The sequence below is a fragment of the Gadus macrocephalus genome, chromosome 1 (genome assembly GCF_031168955.1).
Source record: "Gadus macrocephalus chromosome 1, ASM3116895v1".
NCBI lineage: Eukaryota > Metazoa > Chordata > Actinopteri > Gadiformes > Gadidae > Gadus > Gadus macrocephalus.
Genome location: NC_082382.1, coordinates 9,932,253 through 9,947,706, shown reverse-complemented (window position 1 = coordinate 9,947,706; position 15,454 = coordinate 9,932,253). Strand labels below are relative to the sequence as shown.

The 15,454-nt window shown below is 47.5% G+C and overlaps 2 protein-coding genes across 4 annotated transcripts in view; one reads left to right on the top strand and one right to left on the bottom strand.

Annotated features, from left to right (window-relative positions):
* Nucleotides 1–57: 57 nt before the first annotated feature.
* Nucleotides 58–7,608, top strand: LOC132459447 (uridine-cytidine kinase-like 1). Of its 2 annotated transcripts, none has more exons than XM_060054116.1 (15): nt 58–234; nt 2,101–2,291; nt 2,691–2,797; nt 3,586–3,756; nt 4,046–4,117; nt 4,228–4,417; nt 4,529–4,590; nt 4,814–4,830; nt 5,042–5,140; nt 5,281–5,374; nt 5,508–5,570; nt 5,668–5,790; nt 5,991–6,098; nt 6,428–6,584; nt 7,242–7,608. In XM_060054116.1, the coding sequence occupies exons 1-15, from the start codon at nt 191–193 to the stop codon at nt 7,325–7,327; spliced, it is 1,584 nt and encodes a 527-aa protein (XP_059910099.1). In that variant the 5' UTR covers nt 58–190; the 3' UTR covers nt 7,328–7,608. The 2 variants fall into 2 exon arrangements, with proteins under 2 accessions (XP_059910099.1, XP_059910014.1); XM_060054031.1 differs by having other exon boundaries at nt 2,044–2,291.
* A 1,306-nt stretch (nt 7,609–8,914) lies between these two features.
* Nucleotides 8,915–15,454, bottom strand: part of si:dkey-70p6.1 (uncharacterized protein LOC570575 homolog) — a 15,431-nt gene continuing 8,891 nt past the window's right edge. For both annotated transcript variants that reach the window (XM_060054308.1, XM_060054238.1), the window contains exons 5-7: nt 14,454–14,917; nt 11,988–12,125; nt 8,915–11,759 (exon numbers count right to left, since the gene is read on the bottom strand). In XM_060054308.1, the coding sequence (XP_059910291.1) occupies nt 11,208–11,759; nt 11,988–12,125; nt 14,454–14,917 (1,154 nt within the window). In that variant the 3' untranslated portion in view covers nt 8,915–11,207. The remainder of the gene's footprint in view (nt 11,760–11,987; nt 12,126–14,453; nt 14,918–15,454) is intronic.

Below are 15,454 nucleotides of genomic sequence, written 5' to 3'. Positions count from 1 at the left end.
TATGGAATGTTTATTTTTTTCGGGGCTGATCTATGTGTAAACACTAAACAGCATTAATGAATGATCCCCAACCATACAAACAGACGACGGTGGGAAACTACATTTCCCACAATCCCGCAACCAGGTTGGACAAGGCAAATTAATGGCTGATAATCGCAACGAACGCTGACTTTGAAGTCGTCAGATCCCCATGGAAACGGAGTGTGGGAAGAAGATGTCCTCCCGCTCGGACAGGTACATTCAATCAGTTATTAGTGTTTGTTTCAATTTGCTATTTGAAATGCAATACATTAAGCCTGTCTACTTAAGCTACGGTAAGATACGGCTAGTAGCCTTCCCAATTACCTCTGAGCGTATTGGACTAAGCATTCCCAGGCGATACAGGCAAAGCATCGACTTTTATCATCCATCGATTTAATAATTCTTGAAATCATTCGTCAAGCTGCGAAATATGAGTGTGAGACACTTTAAGTTGAGCTAGGAATGAAGTGCACGGCGTGTTGTCTACAAGCGCAAATGAGAATGAGGTCCTTGGTTGGTTTGATGTGGCTCAGAGCATAATGTGCATCCATACAAACTGTGACAGGGCTTCTACTTTAGATAAGCCCTTCATAAATTCATCCACAATACATGCAGAACAATGTGGCCTGCTAAAACAAGGTATGCTTCAGGGACTGACCTGAAGTAGTCCTCTACGTTGTTGATCCCAATTCTGTTACGATCAACAACCTAGAGGAATTGGTTGTAGCTAGTAACTTAGTGGCTGACCTAGTTAGGAGCAACATTTAGAGGACTACTTCAGGTCAGCCACTAAGTTACCAGCTACTACCGTTTCCAATAGAGTGAGATGGGACTTTTTTCTGAGGTAAACATCTTAATGGCTAGAGAAGGCCTAACCCAAGGGACAAGTCATTCCCTCTAGCCAAAGGTGTTCTACTAATACCGACAGACAGCCTCTCCTGCTCATCATCCTATTAGCCTGCTCGGAGAGAACTGAGAGAAAGGGGAGAAGGACAGACGCAGACAGGATTAAATCTATCGTAATGCCTGATTGTGAATAATCGACTATATTTCCTTGCGAAAAAAGGAAATGAGCAATGGCAGCACCAGGATAAGTTTGCCTAGTCGGATGCCCTTTGTAATGGCTTTGAAGGGGGTAATTCTATGTATATTTCTTTGCATCAAAAGATTTACTCATAGACATGTTGTGAAGCCTCGGGTAGCAGACAGTTCAGTTCATGCTGACATGACTCTGCTTAGTTATGGAGCGAGAATCTGTTGGTCCCTGTCCCTGGCCTAACCACAGGTCGGTAGAGCAGTGTTGTTGGTTCCTTTATGATGCATCTACGTCAACTAGCACTCCTGCTTTTACAACGGGGTTGTGTTCTGGACGTAATGCTGAGCTAAATACCGGCCCAAGGGAGCCATGGTGTGTGATCTGACTGTAACCGAGGGATCTGGGTTAGTTTTACTATACCTCAAGGGCGTTTAGGCCACCTGGTTGCATCTTTTTATTATCTTTCTCTTCATTGGTCGTCATAAGTTTTAGTTGTGTAGATGGAATCGATGTAGAACCATATTCAGCTAACCTCAGAATCTGTGAGGCATACATCCCTGCCTTGATCTTGGCCTTTGCTTTAGCATCAGCAAAAGTGTCCATCAAAGTGATGCAAACTGTGAGACGCACTGAGTCAGCCGTGCTTACATCATTCAGTTGTCAGACCAATAAACAAAGAGCGAATGGAAGTAAGGAAATTGCATAATAAAATAAACGTATAAAAACAACTGTTTGTGGGAGGCATATTATATTATATATTTTAATACTGTGGCACACAGGTTCTCAACCATCCGCTGATTTTTCTAATTTTTCAGAGCCTTGTGATGAAAAACACACGTATGTGCATTCATACATGTGACTGATTTATGCGGTGTGTGTGTGTGTGTGTGTGTGTGTGTGTGTGTGTGTGTGTGTGTGTGTGTGTGTGTGTGTGTGTGTGTGTGTGTGTGTGTGTGTGTGTCCGTGTGTCCGTGTGTGTGCGCAAGCCTGTCTCTGTGTGCATGCGTGTGCGTGGGCCTGCCCCCATGTGCGACCCCCCCCAGCGGCAGCGGAGGCGAGGACTCCCCGGACCAGCGGCTGCCGGCGGCCGCCGTCCCGCGGAGGAAGGGCGCCGCGTCCCAGAGCAAGACGGAGCCGCCGCTGCCGCGCACCGGGACGCGCACCATCTACACCGCCGGCCGGCCGCCGTGGTACGACCAGCGCGGCGCGCAGTCAAAGGAGGCCTTTGTCATCGGTAGGAGAGCCAGGAGATCAGTACCCACCCCCACCCCCACAAGCAGCCCTTTGTTACTCCAGGTGTAACGTATACGTAAGGAAACGTCCCCCTCTGTCGCCTGCTGACGGTCTGGTGTGGTGCGAGAGCTTCTGGGTCTCGTCGTGTTATTGTTATTGTTTTCTTTTTAATTACACCATGCTGCAAATGATAAGACACACACACACACACACACACACACACACACACACACACACACACACACACACACACACACACACACACACACACACACACACACACACACCACACATATAAACGTGTATACTCACTCACTCGCTTACACACACACACGTTCACACGCACACACATCGACAGATGTACACACAGCGGCTGTGAGATGTGTCTCTGGGCCTGCAGGCCTGTGTGGGGGCAGTGCTTCGGGGAAGACCACGGTGGCCAACAACATCATAGAGGCGCTGGACGTCCCCTGGGTGGTGCTGTTGTCCATGGATTCCTTCTACAAGGTTCTGTTCTTTAAGGACTGCTCCATACTTTTTTAACGATTCTTGCAATTGTAAAGAAATGTGTTAAATAATGTTTTAAATAGTTAATATGCTATAGGCACATTTACTTATTTATTGATCATGCAATGGTGTGTTGAATTCAAAACAGATTTAAAGACAAAGAAGATACAGTGAAGAAATATGTAATAATGTTTTAAATAGTAATATGCTATAGGCACATTTCCACCAGTTCTGGAATATAATACCCTTCCTTTTAAGTGGGTACAGCATGGTAGACCAGCACTAGGACGAGGAGAACACAATGTATTGGATGTAAAATGTACGACCCAGAAACCCTCAGTGTAAACCACAATAATCACATGGGTCACGGATTGTCCCACTTGCTTTCAAGGTAATCCCTGTCTAATAGGCTGCTTCTTATAGGTACACAGACAATGAGTGTATTCCGAGTGGAATTTTAAAAACCTGAAATACAATCGAATCAACACACGCATACAGCATAAGCACACAGGAAAGGACTTATGTTACATTTTGCAAATGTGTTGTTTTCTGTGGGGAGGAAAGTAGATATTTATTGATACCCTTCCCTCATTCGCACTGTTCATACTTGGGTTATTTTTTAATTGTTTGTTTGTTTGTGTATATAGTACTGTATATATGTGTGTGTGTGTGTGTTTCTATGCATATATATATATATTTTTTTTTAATTATAAATATGCTGCTGGTGTCGATTGACTTGTGTTCTTGTGTAAATGGTAAATGTGCTCCCCTTGTCCTCTGTGATGCAGGTTCTCTGTGAGGAGGATCAGGCCTTGGCAGCCAGCAACGACTACAACTTTGATCACCCGGGGGCCTTTGACTTTGAACTGCTGGTGGCCACACTGCGCAAGCTGAAGAAGGGCAAGAGCGTGAAGATTCCCGTCTATGACTTCACAACTCATAACAGACATAAAGACTGGGTGAGCAACGCAACGCACTGCTTTGGTTGAAGAAGTACTCGTTTGAAGTTCGATTGTGTTTCCTTTTGTTTCTTTTTCCTGGGATAAAGATCAAAGTTTGACTATTTATTTTGCTCTTAAGGCATAGTTAAATCAAATGTCTAGGGCTCAAAACAAAGACATAAAAAACATATTTTAATATTTAATGTGTTGGAAAGTATAACTGAAGTCTTGCACTCATTCTGATCATTTTAACTACTGCTCCTTTTCAACTGTCTTTGTTCATTCCTCCTCTTTCTCACCTCAATAGAAACACGTGTATGGCGCCAGCGTCGTCATATTTGAAGGAATCATGTCCTTTGCAGATAAAGATCTTCTCCAGGTGACATATTATGCTAGCTTTAGTTCTATGCTGCCTTCTACAATGAGCGCTCTTGTCTGCCTCTGGTTGACGGGCTGATGGACTGTGTTCCCCCTGTCTCCTACACACAGCTCCTGGACATGAAGATCTTCGTGGACACGGACTCGGACATCCGGCTGGTGCGCCGGCTGCGCAGGGACATCGCGGAGCGGGGCCGCGACATCGAGGGCGTCATCAAGCAGTACAACAAGTTTGTGAAGCCCGCCTTCGACCAGTACATCGAGCCCTCCATGAGGCTGGCCGATATCGTCGTGCCCAGAGGTAAGATGCAGTTAACAAGTGTTTTTTTTTTTGTAGAAGTTTGATGTCTTTATTATTTATTATTATTATTTATTATTTACAGCAGTCATCTTTCATTGTTCACTGTTTCAGGGGGTGGTAACATGGTGGCCATCGACCTCATAGTCCAACATGTCCACAGTCAAATGGAGGAGGTGAGTGGGTCCACGGGTCCATAGCGCCACCTTGTGGTCTGTCCTCGTCGAACAACTGACAAGAAAGTCATACTATACGCTCAGCAGAAATGTTTATCTTCTTATTTCTAGTGAAATAACGACAACCTGTAAGCCTGTTTCTTTCGACCCTTACGAATGATGATACATTTCCCTTGTGTGCTTTGAAAATGTTTTGTGTCTCTCACCGCGTCTCGCCATGCAGCGTGAGCTCAGTGTAAGGTATGGAGACGTATGCCAATATCCACCCATTCAGCACGGTCTTGGTCCATCTCTGCACCCCTGTCTGTCCGTCTGTCTCTCTGTCTGTATGTCTTTCTGTCTGTATGTCGTGACAAAACTTGAACAGCTTGATCAAAAGTCCACCTGCTGCCATTTTCAAAGCCTCCTTGCTCCACTTGGTAATCATCCCCCCCCCCCCCCCCCCCCCCAGGGCGGTCCTGGCCTCCGCCCCTCAGACGGACCCCCTGCCCCGGACGCTCAGCGTGCTGGAGAGCACCCCGCAGGTGCGCGGCCTGCACACCATCATCAGGTGAGCGGATCGTGGCCCCCTCGGGGGAGGAGGGGCTACCGTCATGACGCCGTGGTCGTACGGCAGGCGGACGCCGTCTCCCCCTCCCCCACCCCCCTCCCCCTCCCCCCTCTCTGCTGACGCTCCCCTCTCCTCTGCAGGGATAAGGAGACCAGCCGCGATGAGTTCATCTTCTACTCCAAGAGGCTGATGCGCCTCCTCATCGAGCACGCACTCACCTTCCTGCCCTCTCAGGTGGGCCGGCGTCAGGCGTCAGGCCCCCCCCCCCCACACTACTACTGTGATATGAAGGCGCATGGATACACAGTTTATGTGTTTGTGTATTCTCCCGGGAGGCAACCGTGCCTGTTTTTGTCTTTTGCTACAGCCGTGCACCATCCAGACCCCACAAGGCCAGGCGTACGAGGGCCGCCGGTACAAGGGCCGAGGGGTGAGAGGGGTCCGTGCCCACCGCGTTGTGACCGGGCTGCTCCCTCAGGGGCTGCTGTTGTCACACTCTGTCCTCCTCTCCCGATCTCGCTCCCCAGATCACAGGTGTGTCCATCCTGCGGGCCGGGGAGACCATGGAGCCGGCCCTGAGAGCCGTGTGTAAGGACGTCCGCATCGGCAAGATCCTGATCCAGACCAATCTGGATTCGGGAGAGCCAGAGGTGACTGGTCAGCGCCACGGCAAAACGTGTTCCGCAACTGCCCCCATAATGATAATAGGTGTCCTGGGAAAGGCCTTGGGATTTGCTTCGGGGTCTTTTCTTCCCGCATTCGGACTGTTCTACATGGTCTCCTTGGTAACCGTGTTGGCCCCTCTCCAGCTTTGGTAACCATGGTAACCGGTCTCCTCGCTCTTCCCTAGCTGCATTACCTGCGACTGCCCAAAGACATCAGTGAGGACCATGTCATCCTGATGGACAGCACGGTGTCGACGGGCGCGGCCGCCATGATGGCGGTGCGCGTGATGCTGGTGGGTGGAGACGCGTCCTGTCCCCAGGGTGCTGCACGCACCTCTCCCAGGCCCCCCGCTCGCACCTTTAGTGGATCCTCATCGGCTCAAAAGTTGCACTTTGAACGGACAATCCACAGTAATTAGCGTTAGATAAATCCATGATGGAACTGCTATTAAGGTAAACCCTGCGGTAAGATAACCCTCCTTATTTTAAGCCTTTACTATAACATAGCCTACGATGAGGTTGGAGCTGTGTGCCATCCGGTGGACGCTGTCATCCCAAATCGCCCCCAACAGCGTGAGAAGCGACACACGGGTCCAAGGCTCTGTTTGGTGTGCCGTTGCAGGACCACGAGGTGTGTGAGGAGCGGATCATGCTGGTGTCTCTGCTCATGGCGGAGCTGGGCGTGCACTCGGTGGCCTACGCCTTCCCCCGGGTCAAGATCATCACCACGGCCGTGGACAAGGGCCTGGACCGCCTGCTGCACGTCATCCCCGGGATAGGTCAGTCCTCCTCGCACCCGCTCCCCTCCTGGATGACGGAGGGCTCGCCCTCACGCAGGCCCCACCGTTTTGATGAGTCATCTTTAAAAAAAAAATAATAATAATAAAAATCCCAGCCAGTCAAAACACTGTTTTAGTCTCATTATACCCTAATGCGTTGTTCCACTGGTACCATTCAGAGGCTGTTACTGACAGTGGAGGTTCTGTGAACATTGTAGATACAATATCATACTGAGTGTCTCCAAGTTATTAAGAAACAGTTGGAGATGTGTGGTGGTTGTGATGGTGAGAAAACACCATTTTGTCAGCCACCCCAACACACAGTCGTTGCTCGAGGAGGAACTAAATGTTCTTATAACTATATATATTTTATCTTATTGGGCGAGATCTAGAGTTGTCCTCGGACACAAGAAATTCCGATGCAGAGAAGAATGCGTTGATCACGATTTGGACGTCCGATAACAAATGAGCAGACTTCTTCCGATGCAGAATACTTTGTAGGACAGGTGAATGTTCACTTGACCGTTACATTACATTGAAAAAGTCAGCGCTCACTTCGCAGTGTGTTTGAATGTGTTGAACTCTTGAGTTGACGAGGTGAGACTGCAGGGGGACCTATGACTCAGCGTGCTGCTCTGTGTCTCTCTGTGACGACAGGTGACTTCGGCGACCGCTACTTCGGCACGGACCGGTCGGACCAGTGGAGCGAGGGGGGGGAACCAGAAACGCCCATGTCCTGCTGACACAACCGCGAGCAAGGCTTCATTTATTAACATATTTATTTACACATTTCTACATGCCTCTGCTGTTTTCACTTCTATGTACTATGTTGTAAATACTGTCTTTGTATTATAATTTGACAATCACCATGCCTCAGCTAAGCAAGATAATAGTGATATACTCTATATTCATGTATTTAGGGAGAAAACTGCTAATGTGCCGAAAAGGTGAAGTTCAGTGGGACTTTAAACCTGGGCAATAATGGCAAATGAGGTAAACAAAATAAAATAAAACTTGTACACTTCTACATGTACTGTGCAAAATCGTCTCCCATCGATAAGCTGTGAGGCCATTACACATACATACTTTATTGGTTACAGGATCTTCAAGTTAAACATTATATTTTTAGGTGCTTAATTATACGAGTTGTGTGTCCAATGAGACCGTTAATACTTGCATCATGGTTTGTAGAAGTTCATTGCCTTCACTGCAATACTCAATATGACCCAAAGAGAGCAGCGTAGTTCGAAAATGACTTCTTTCTGTGTGACATACCTCTTTAAGTCAAGAAAATCGATATTTTCTTTGAACATCTTCAAAGAACATAGGTCATAAAATGTATAGTGAAAGAACTAGGGCGAGTATAATATTCATTTTTAAATGATTTAATATTAGGGCTGTGTATACAAACGGGCTACAATTTATCATTAGATTTTACAAATATAATTTCATAAATCTATATTTTTCATTTCTTTTATATGCATATTTTATATTTTAATATATATATATATATACATACGTTCATAAAAATAAATACTCCCTCATCCAAAGGGGCTTACCATATTTCCATTGCCCTAATAGTATTTGGGGGTACTCTGAGTTCTTATAGGGCGGTGACAGTGTGGTCGTGGATGTCAGGCGACACGCGCTGTATTCTTGGAGACAGCGAAAGACTTGCTTGCCCATGTGACTACTGCCTCAAGGTTAACCTGTTACTATGGAGACAAGTCCACCAATGAGAATTCAGCAGACGGGTTACGATGTTGACTGCAAGCTTTTTGTTTTAAGGGGTGACCTATTTTTTGTTTTCTTTTCTTTCAGATGCAGACCCCACTACTACTCACACTTAATCACACAGATGTTTACTTATCTAATACATTAAAACTCCATTCAAAACACAAACACACACGTTTACACACAGCATGGGGACACGAGGCAGAGCGATGGCACGGAATACAATAAAGAGCCCACACCTTTTTATTTCCTCAAGCCATACGTCCTTCTTTAAGGTTGTCGGTGAAGCTTTCATGACCACATCCACCAGCAGCTTTGAAATCAGGAGGTGGTTTTAATTAAGAAGACAGTAGGAAAACCTCGACCCTTTAGTAGCTCTTTAGTAGTTCTCCAATCTGGCTGATGAAATACATGTCACTATTAAGCAGATGTATTACTGATGGGTAAGAGGTAGAATGTGTTTGTGAATGTATGTGTGTGTATATATATATATATATATATATATATATATATATATATATATATATATATATATATATATACATATATATATACATAATGTTTGAGCTTTAAGAAGTGAGACTATGAGATAAAAATGCATTTTTTAAAGTGCCACTTTATTACAAAAGTATAAACTTGACTGACATTTTCATGAATAGTAATCTTAATATAAAACATTACAATCTTTTGCACTTAGCACTTAATTACACGCTTTTTGAGTACAAGACCCTGTCGTCTGGATAGCGAACACACAACATCAGCTGCCACATTAAACTTAGCAGAGCTTTCCAAAGAACACACCGCTTAACTCCCTCGCCGCCAAAGGAACGAACAGAACACGATTAAATTTACATTGTAGCAGTTTTTCAATTGTGTTACGAGATAAGTCATTCCAAAACACAATTAAACATAATATTAAAAGATAGATTTATTGACACCAATGATAGTATTTATTATTCTTTCTCTTTTGTAATGTACATACACATTGCATCAACATACAGTATAATCACATTGTTTCCTGGGGTTATTTTGGTCAAAATGTTTTTGTTCATTTTTTCTCCTCAATTTCATTGTTCAGGACTTTTTTTAATTTCTTTTTTTTACAAGGTCTCAGATGATACTCTCCTTAGCAATAAGTCTTAGCTTCACATTTATGTCATTTCAGCGATGTCTATATTATAACACTGACGAGAGAGAGAGAGAGAGAGAGAGAGAGAGAGAGAGAGAGAGAGAGAGAGAGAGAGAGAGAGAGAGAGAGAGAGAGAGAGAGAGAGCAATACAGAGAGTGAGAGAGAAAAAGAGAGAGAGAGAGAGAGAGAGAGAGAGAGAGAGAGAGAGAGAGAGAGAGAGAGAGAGAGAGAGAGAGAGAGAGAGAGAGAGAGCAATACAGAGAGTGAGAGAGAAAAAGAGAGAGAGAGAGAGAGAGATTGTTCATTGATGGCTCGACGGTGAAACATTAAACGGTTCGCTACACGACACGTCGATTCTACTAGCTTGGTTGAACGCAGCAGCACTCGGGATCAGGCCCTGGACAGAACCAGTTCGAACACAAGGCAGAGAGACTATAGTCATGGCTTGTCCACCACACATCTGAGAAGGGATGACGATGCAAAGAGGGTGGGGGTCGGGGGATGGGGGCGCTTTGTGACCCGACTCCAACTCCTGCTATGACCAGTGTTGCCAGGTGGGGCCAGGTTTGCCAGATTGGGCGGGGATTGCCCAATCTGGCAACACTGACTATAACAGTCCCAAGCACTTCCTTTATAGTCTCGTCTTAATTGTAGGCCTACTGAGTTGTGTTGCTGTCGGTACCGGAGGGGGGCCGTTACACGCCCCCCTCCGGTACCGGTACAGTGCTGCGCAGGGTCCCGGTGAGCCCATACATATTTAATCTAAATGATATTGTGCTCTAGAGGAAATAATATAGCAACACACAATAAATTAACTTAACAACCAACAACAGCTGCAACGAAACAAAACAAAATAAACCATTCATATTAGGTATTACATGACACGGCGTGATTTTTTGTTTTGTTTTTCAAGGTTTTCTCTAAGCATGCAACTCGTAGCAGGCAAAGTGCAGAGACAGTATCGACAAAGTAAAACACTTAATTTACATACGGCAGTGGAAACTCCCTGTGAGTCTGTGAAGGATGAAACAAAACGTGACAGAGGGAAAGCTTCTGGATCGCTTCTAAACGTGAGTATGCTCAAAATTAGTCAAAGCTTTTCGAAGGAATGCAAAATGTGTGCAATTTTTGTGATAATAATACTCTCATAATTTCTACTCTTGGTCCCTGAGCATTCAAGTATTTTTGATTAGTAATTCATTCCTTTATATCATTTAAATCCCCTCTTAATTCACATGTTAACCAACGACCCGGAACAGACTAAGTGCTACCAAAGGATTCTGCACAGCATTGTGCTCGCTCCCCGAATGGGGGTCCTGCTAGGACCAGATTTTTACCCGCTCAAATTGAGGAAGAATTTTCTTTCTTTCTACTTGTGCTTTGCACATGAATCAATGCTAAAGAAGTGCTACTATCACTGACAGACTCCTCTGTAATGATCTTGTGCTCATTCATTATTCACCACCTTTGGATTCCTTTTAAGGTGCTGTGTACAGCTGGATAAGAGACGCGCTGGTCGTCAGCCCCAGTCAAAACACACCACCGCCTTCCACATGATTTGCCCTAAGGCCTCTAGCCTCTAAAGGCGTTGATGCCATGATTCAATGTAAACAGCATGTATGAGAGAGTGAGCGTGAGCGGAGGGGGGGGGGGGGGGCACAACCGTTCGGCTCCTTCTTGTGTCAGCCCAGCTCCTCTGGTTCCACAGGAGGACGGGGGGGGACGACGACGACGACGACGACGGTCCCAGGGCTTAGCCTTAGAGCCCCGTGACGTACATCTCCATGCCGTCGTTGAAGGTGAAGATGGTGGTGGTGCTGGAGTTGGCGGAGCCCTGCTTCAGGTCCCCGATGCTCTCGTACAGGTTCTCCCCGGGCAGCAGCAGGGCCTTGGCGGGCAGGTGCTGCAGCTTGGGCGTCTGCTGGGTGGGGGGGGGCGGCGGGGGCTGCTGCTGCTGCAGCGGCTGCTGGCTCTTCTTGCGGCGGGGGCGCAGGGTGGCGCAGGTGTTGGGGGCCCGCTCCCTCTTCCAGCCGCCGCCCGCCTCCACGTTCTCGTAGGCCGGGTCGTGCTCCTCGGTGCCGATGGACTCGTAGCAGTGGTCGTCCGGGTGCCCCCCGCCGCCCGCCCCCGCCGCCTTGCCCTCCTGCGGGGCCCACGTCTGGGGCTTCACCACCACGCTGAAGCCGCCGTCCCGGTCCCGGTCCCGGTCGCCGCGCCCGAGGGTCCGGAAGCCCGGGTTGGCCGGGGGGGACCCGGGGCCCGCCCTCTTCTTCTTGCCCGTTTTACAAACCTTAGAGTACATCTCCGCCACCTGGCGTCAGACAACACGCCGTTACTCAGACGTCCACAATAACCAAAACATCATGATGAATGTGTATGCAAATCAGACGTTTGCACATTGATGAGGAAGCATCAATGTGTGTGTGTGTGTGTGTGTGTGTGTGTGTGTGTGTGTGTGTGTGTGTGTGTGTGTGTGTGTGTGTGTGTGTGTGTGTGTGTGTGTGTGTGTGTGTGTGTGTGTGTGTGTGTGTTGGCTCACCGCGGCGGCAGACGGCTGCAGGTTCTCTACAGTGTGAGGGCCGAGCTGGGCCAGGCTTTTATTCTGGAGCATAATGAGGTCTTCCTCCTCCGGTGGCTTCCAGATGTACTGTTCCCCGTTACCCATAAACACGGCCTCCTGTTGACAGGTGCAAGGATCACAACATGTCTTTAAGAAAGGTAGCCAAGGCATTCGAGTATCAGCTATACTATGCTACACTGTATAATGCTATGCTATGCTGTGCTTCTTTATGCTATTCTATAAATTACCATGACAGGCAATGCTATGGTATGCCATATGAAAGAATTATCACACACATACACCCACACCAACCTTGTAAAATATACAACTATATTAGTGCCCTGTTTTAAATCCTCTGAATCTGCACATTTGTTCCCGCCATCTTTCAACTAATTCCGAATGCCTCCTCCTAACAGCCTGTATTGGAGGTGTGTGTATGAGCATTTTTATCAATGCTGCATAGCTTTGAGGGCGGGGCCATAAGGCACCATGTGCTATATGCTGCATGAGTCTGTTTCAATGAGTTGCGTCATCCACTTAACCACAACAAACTGAAACGAACGGCCCTGCCAGCAGACTACACAGACACACATACACCGACACCCACGCACACACACACACACACACCCACCCACCCGCACACAATCACACACACACACATACACGCACGCACACACACACACGGCAGCCAGTAAGTGTGCATGTTGTGCGCCCAGGTCAGAGCCACTGCTGTGACCCCCGTGACCTCACAGGGGGAAACAAATTGAGTCCAACTGTTACCTCGGAGGCTGCGCCAGAGGATTAGGGCCACACATATGTAAGCTATCAGCGCACACTCTGTCGCCGCCACCGCCATATGGCGACCGTGTGTGAAGCTGCTTTCTCACCTTCACCTCACGACCAATAAATGTTGAACAGATCAACACATTGAGGTGCCAAAAAGGTGCCATCCCCCCCCCACCCCCCTCTTTGGAGGACAGGAACCAACATATCATAGAGCAACATGTGGATCATGTTGTAGTTGTGCATTGAAGACAACCATTTAGCCATTTCTTTCAAACTAGATCTATAAAGAACATTTGCCCATGCTCAATACTGTGATAGACAAGCCTGTGTCATCTAAAGGACGGTGGCATGATCAGATCTGACCCCATGTACTTTGACAACGTAGTTCACTTTCAAATCATGCCGTAGCACCAAGAGGGAGGGCGAACAGAACAGAAGCAGGCTAGTGACGTTGTCCCTGTCAAAGACAGGACATGCAGCAATAAAGATTTTGCAGAGACGATATGAGATAATATATTTTCAAGATCATGAGATCACATACCATTCTCCTTCATTTCCGTGTGTATGAGATATTAAAGTTGGTGGGCATATTAAATCCTATTCTTCCCTATACATTTCCTTCCAAGAAAATTATATTCCAGTTCCAATGGGAAGAATAATGACTGCAATTACAATAATAATCCTTTAAAATGGAAAGAAATGATACCTTACGTCTTCCTGCCCTGTCGATCAAATGCGGTCATAATCTTTCAGTCGGCATTTGAGTTTATTTAATCATTTCTCTTTTTCGTCACTTTCCAAGAATTTTACTTTCATTTATACCTTCCCATTATTAGGGGACCAAGCAGCTAAGCTGCTTGGTCCCCTATTGTTTCTGTAACGTTTTATTTTTTTCTCAAATTCTGTAAAAGTCATACTACAGCCTTTACCGTAAGTCGAAAACTCTTGAAATTTTCAGGTATGGTTACCAATAACCCCCTCTACCCATAAACCCAAATTTGTGGTACTGCAGGTGGCGCTATTGTAAAAAATCATGAATTAAGCTTATTTCTCCTCACCAGATTGACCTGGACTCAACATTCTTTCAGAATATTAATCTCTAGAATCAGACGCATCTTTTTCACCCTGGTCTTCTCCATTCTAAAAATGTTTACTTTTCCCACAATTTCATAGAAAAGCCAAACGCCCGGTTTATCAGTGTTTCAATAGTATAATGCCTTGTACAGGGGATCCTTAGGCTGAGAGTTTGAATCCCGATTATAGCATTATGAACAAGCTGAACATGATATTCGGCCATTGCTCTGCAGCCCACTCACCTGAAAGCCGAGGCACAGTATGGCATTAAGTGGAACATCTTCATCAACATCATTTATTTATGCATCTTCCATTAGTGTGTTCTTGACTTTAAATTTTGCTCGGACCCCGTTAATCACCGCTTTCGGTTATATTTACTGATTGATTTTAATACCGTAGTTACTGCTAAGTAACCATGGTTTCCCCCGGGTTTGTACCTTCCCCCTATAACCTCCAGCTCCAGGCCTCTTTATGTTCACTAAAGATCTTTGACGACGACATCCTAGGAAACCAGCGGTCCGCGACACCATGAAGCCAGGAGCCGCGGGCCCGCGGCCACGGGGCCGTCGCCCCCTCCTCACCCACCTTGGGGAACGTGGGCAGGTGGAAGGCCTCCACGTTCCTGCGGGGCAGCTTGGTGCTGTGGGGGTGCGGCGGCGGCGGGGCGGGGTGCGAGGGCGGGGCGTGGCGGGTGGGCGCGGCCGGGGCCTCGCCCATGTCCGTGCCGCTGTCCCTCTTCTGCGGGGCCTTCTCCGCCTTCCTCAGCTTGCGGACGCAGGCGTACTCCGCCGCCTCCTGGGGGTGGGGCGGGGTCATGACCGCCCCCTCCGGCTCCGGCAGCACCTCCACCGCCTCTGCGTCCGGGTCGGGGGGCGCCGGCGTGTTGGCGGGCACGGCGGGCGGGGCCGGGGTGTCCGTCTGCCCCGCCCGGCCTACCATGGCGTACAGAGCGTCGTCGGCGCGCGCGGCGGAGGAGCGCTGGCCCACCTCGGAGTAGGTGTGCTCGCCGTCCTCCCCGGTGCCCGAGGTCATCTGAGGGAGCTGCCTGCCTGGAGGACCGCGTTAGAGGGTTAGTACCACCGAAACAGTGTTAGAGCCATGGTTACAGCCAGGGTTACAGTGTTGGAGCCATGGTTACAGCCAGGGTTAGAGGGTTAGTATCACCAAAACAGTGTTAGAGCCATGGTTACAGCCAGGGTTACAGTGTTGGAGCCATGGTTACAGCCAGGGTTAGAGGGTTAGTATCACCAAAACAGCCACGGTTACAGTGTTAGAGCCATGGTTACAGTGTTAGTACCACGGTAACAGCCACGGTTACAGTATTAGTACTACGTTAACAGCCATGGTTACAGTGTTAGTACTACGTTAACAGCCATGGTTACAATGTTAGTACCATGGTTACAGTGTTAGTACCACGGTTACAGCCAGGGTTAGAGAATTAGAGGCCTGGTTAGAGCAGTAGCCATTGTTAGAGCATTAGAATCCCTGTTAGAGCTATGATTAGAGTAACAGATTGCACCTTAGTTAGACCCAGAGTTAGAGCCACATTTAGAGGATTGAAGAGCCACAGTTAGCGCCATGGCAAG

Excerpts from the sequence above, each read along its gene's own strand:
- LOC132459447 (XM_060054031.1), top strand. The coding sequence starts at position 191 with ATGGAAACGGAGTGTGGGAAGAAGATGTCCTCCCGCTCGGACAG. Across the intron at positions 2,798-3,585 it reads CCATGGATTCCTTCTACAAG|GTTCTCTGTGAGGAGGATCA; the intron begins GTTCTGTTCTTT and ends TCTGTGATGCAG. Across the intron at positions 6,585-7,241 it reads GCACGTCATCCCCGGGATAG|GTGACTTCGGCGACCGCTAC; the intron begins GTCAGTCCTCCT and ends CTGTGACGACAG.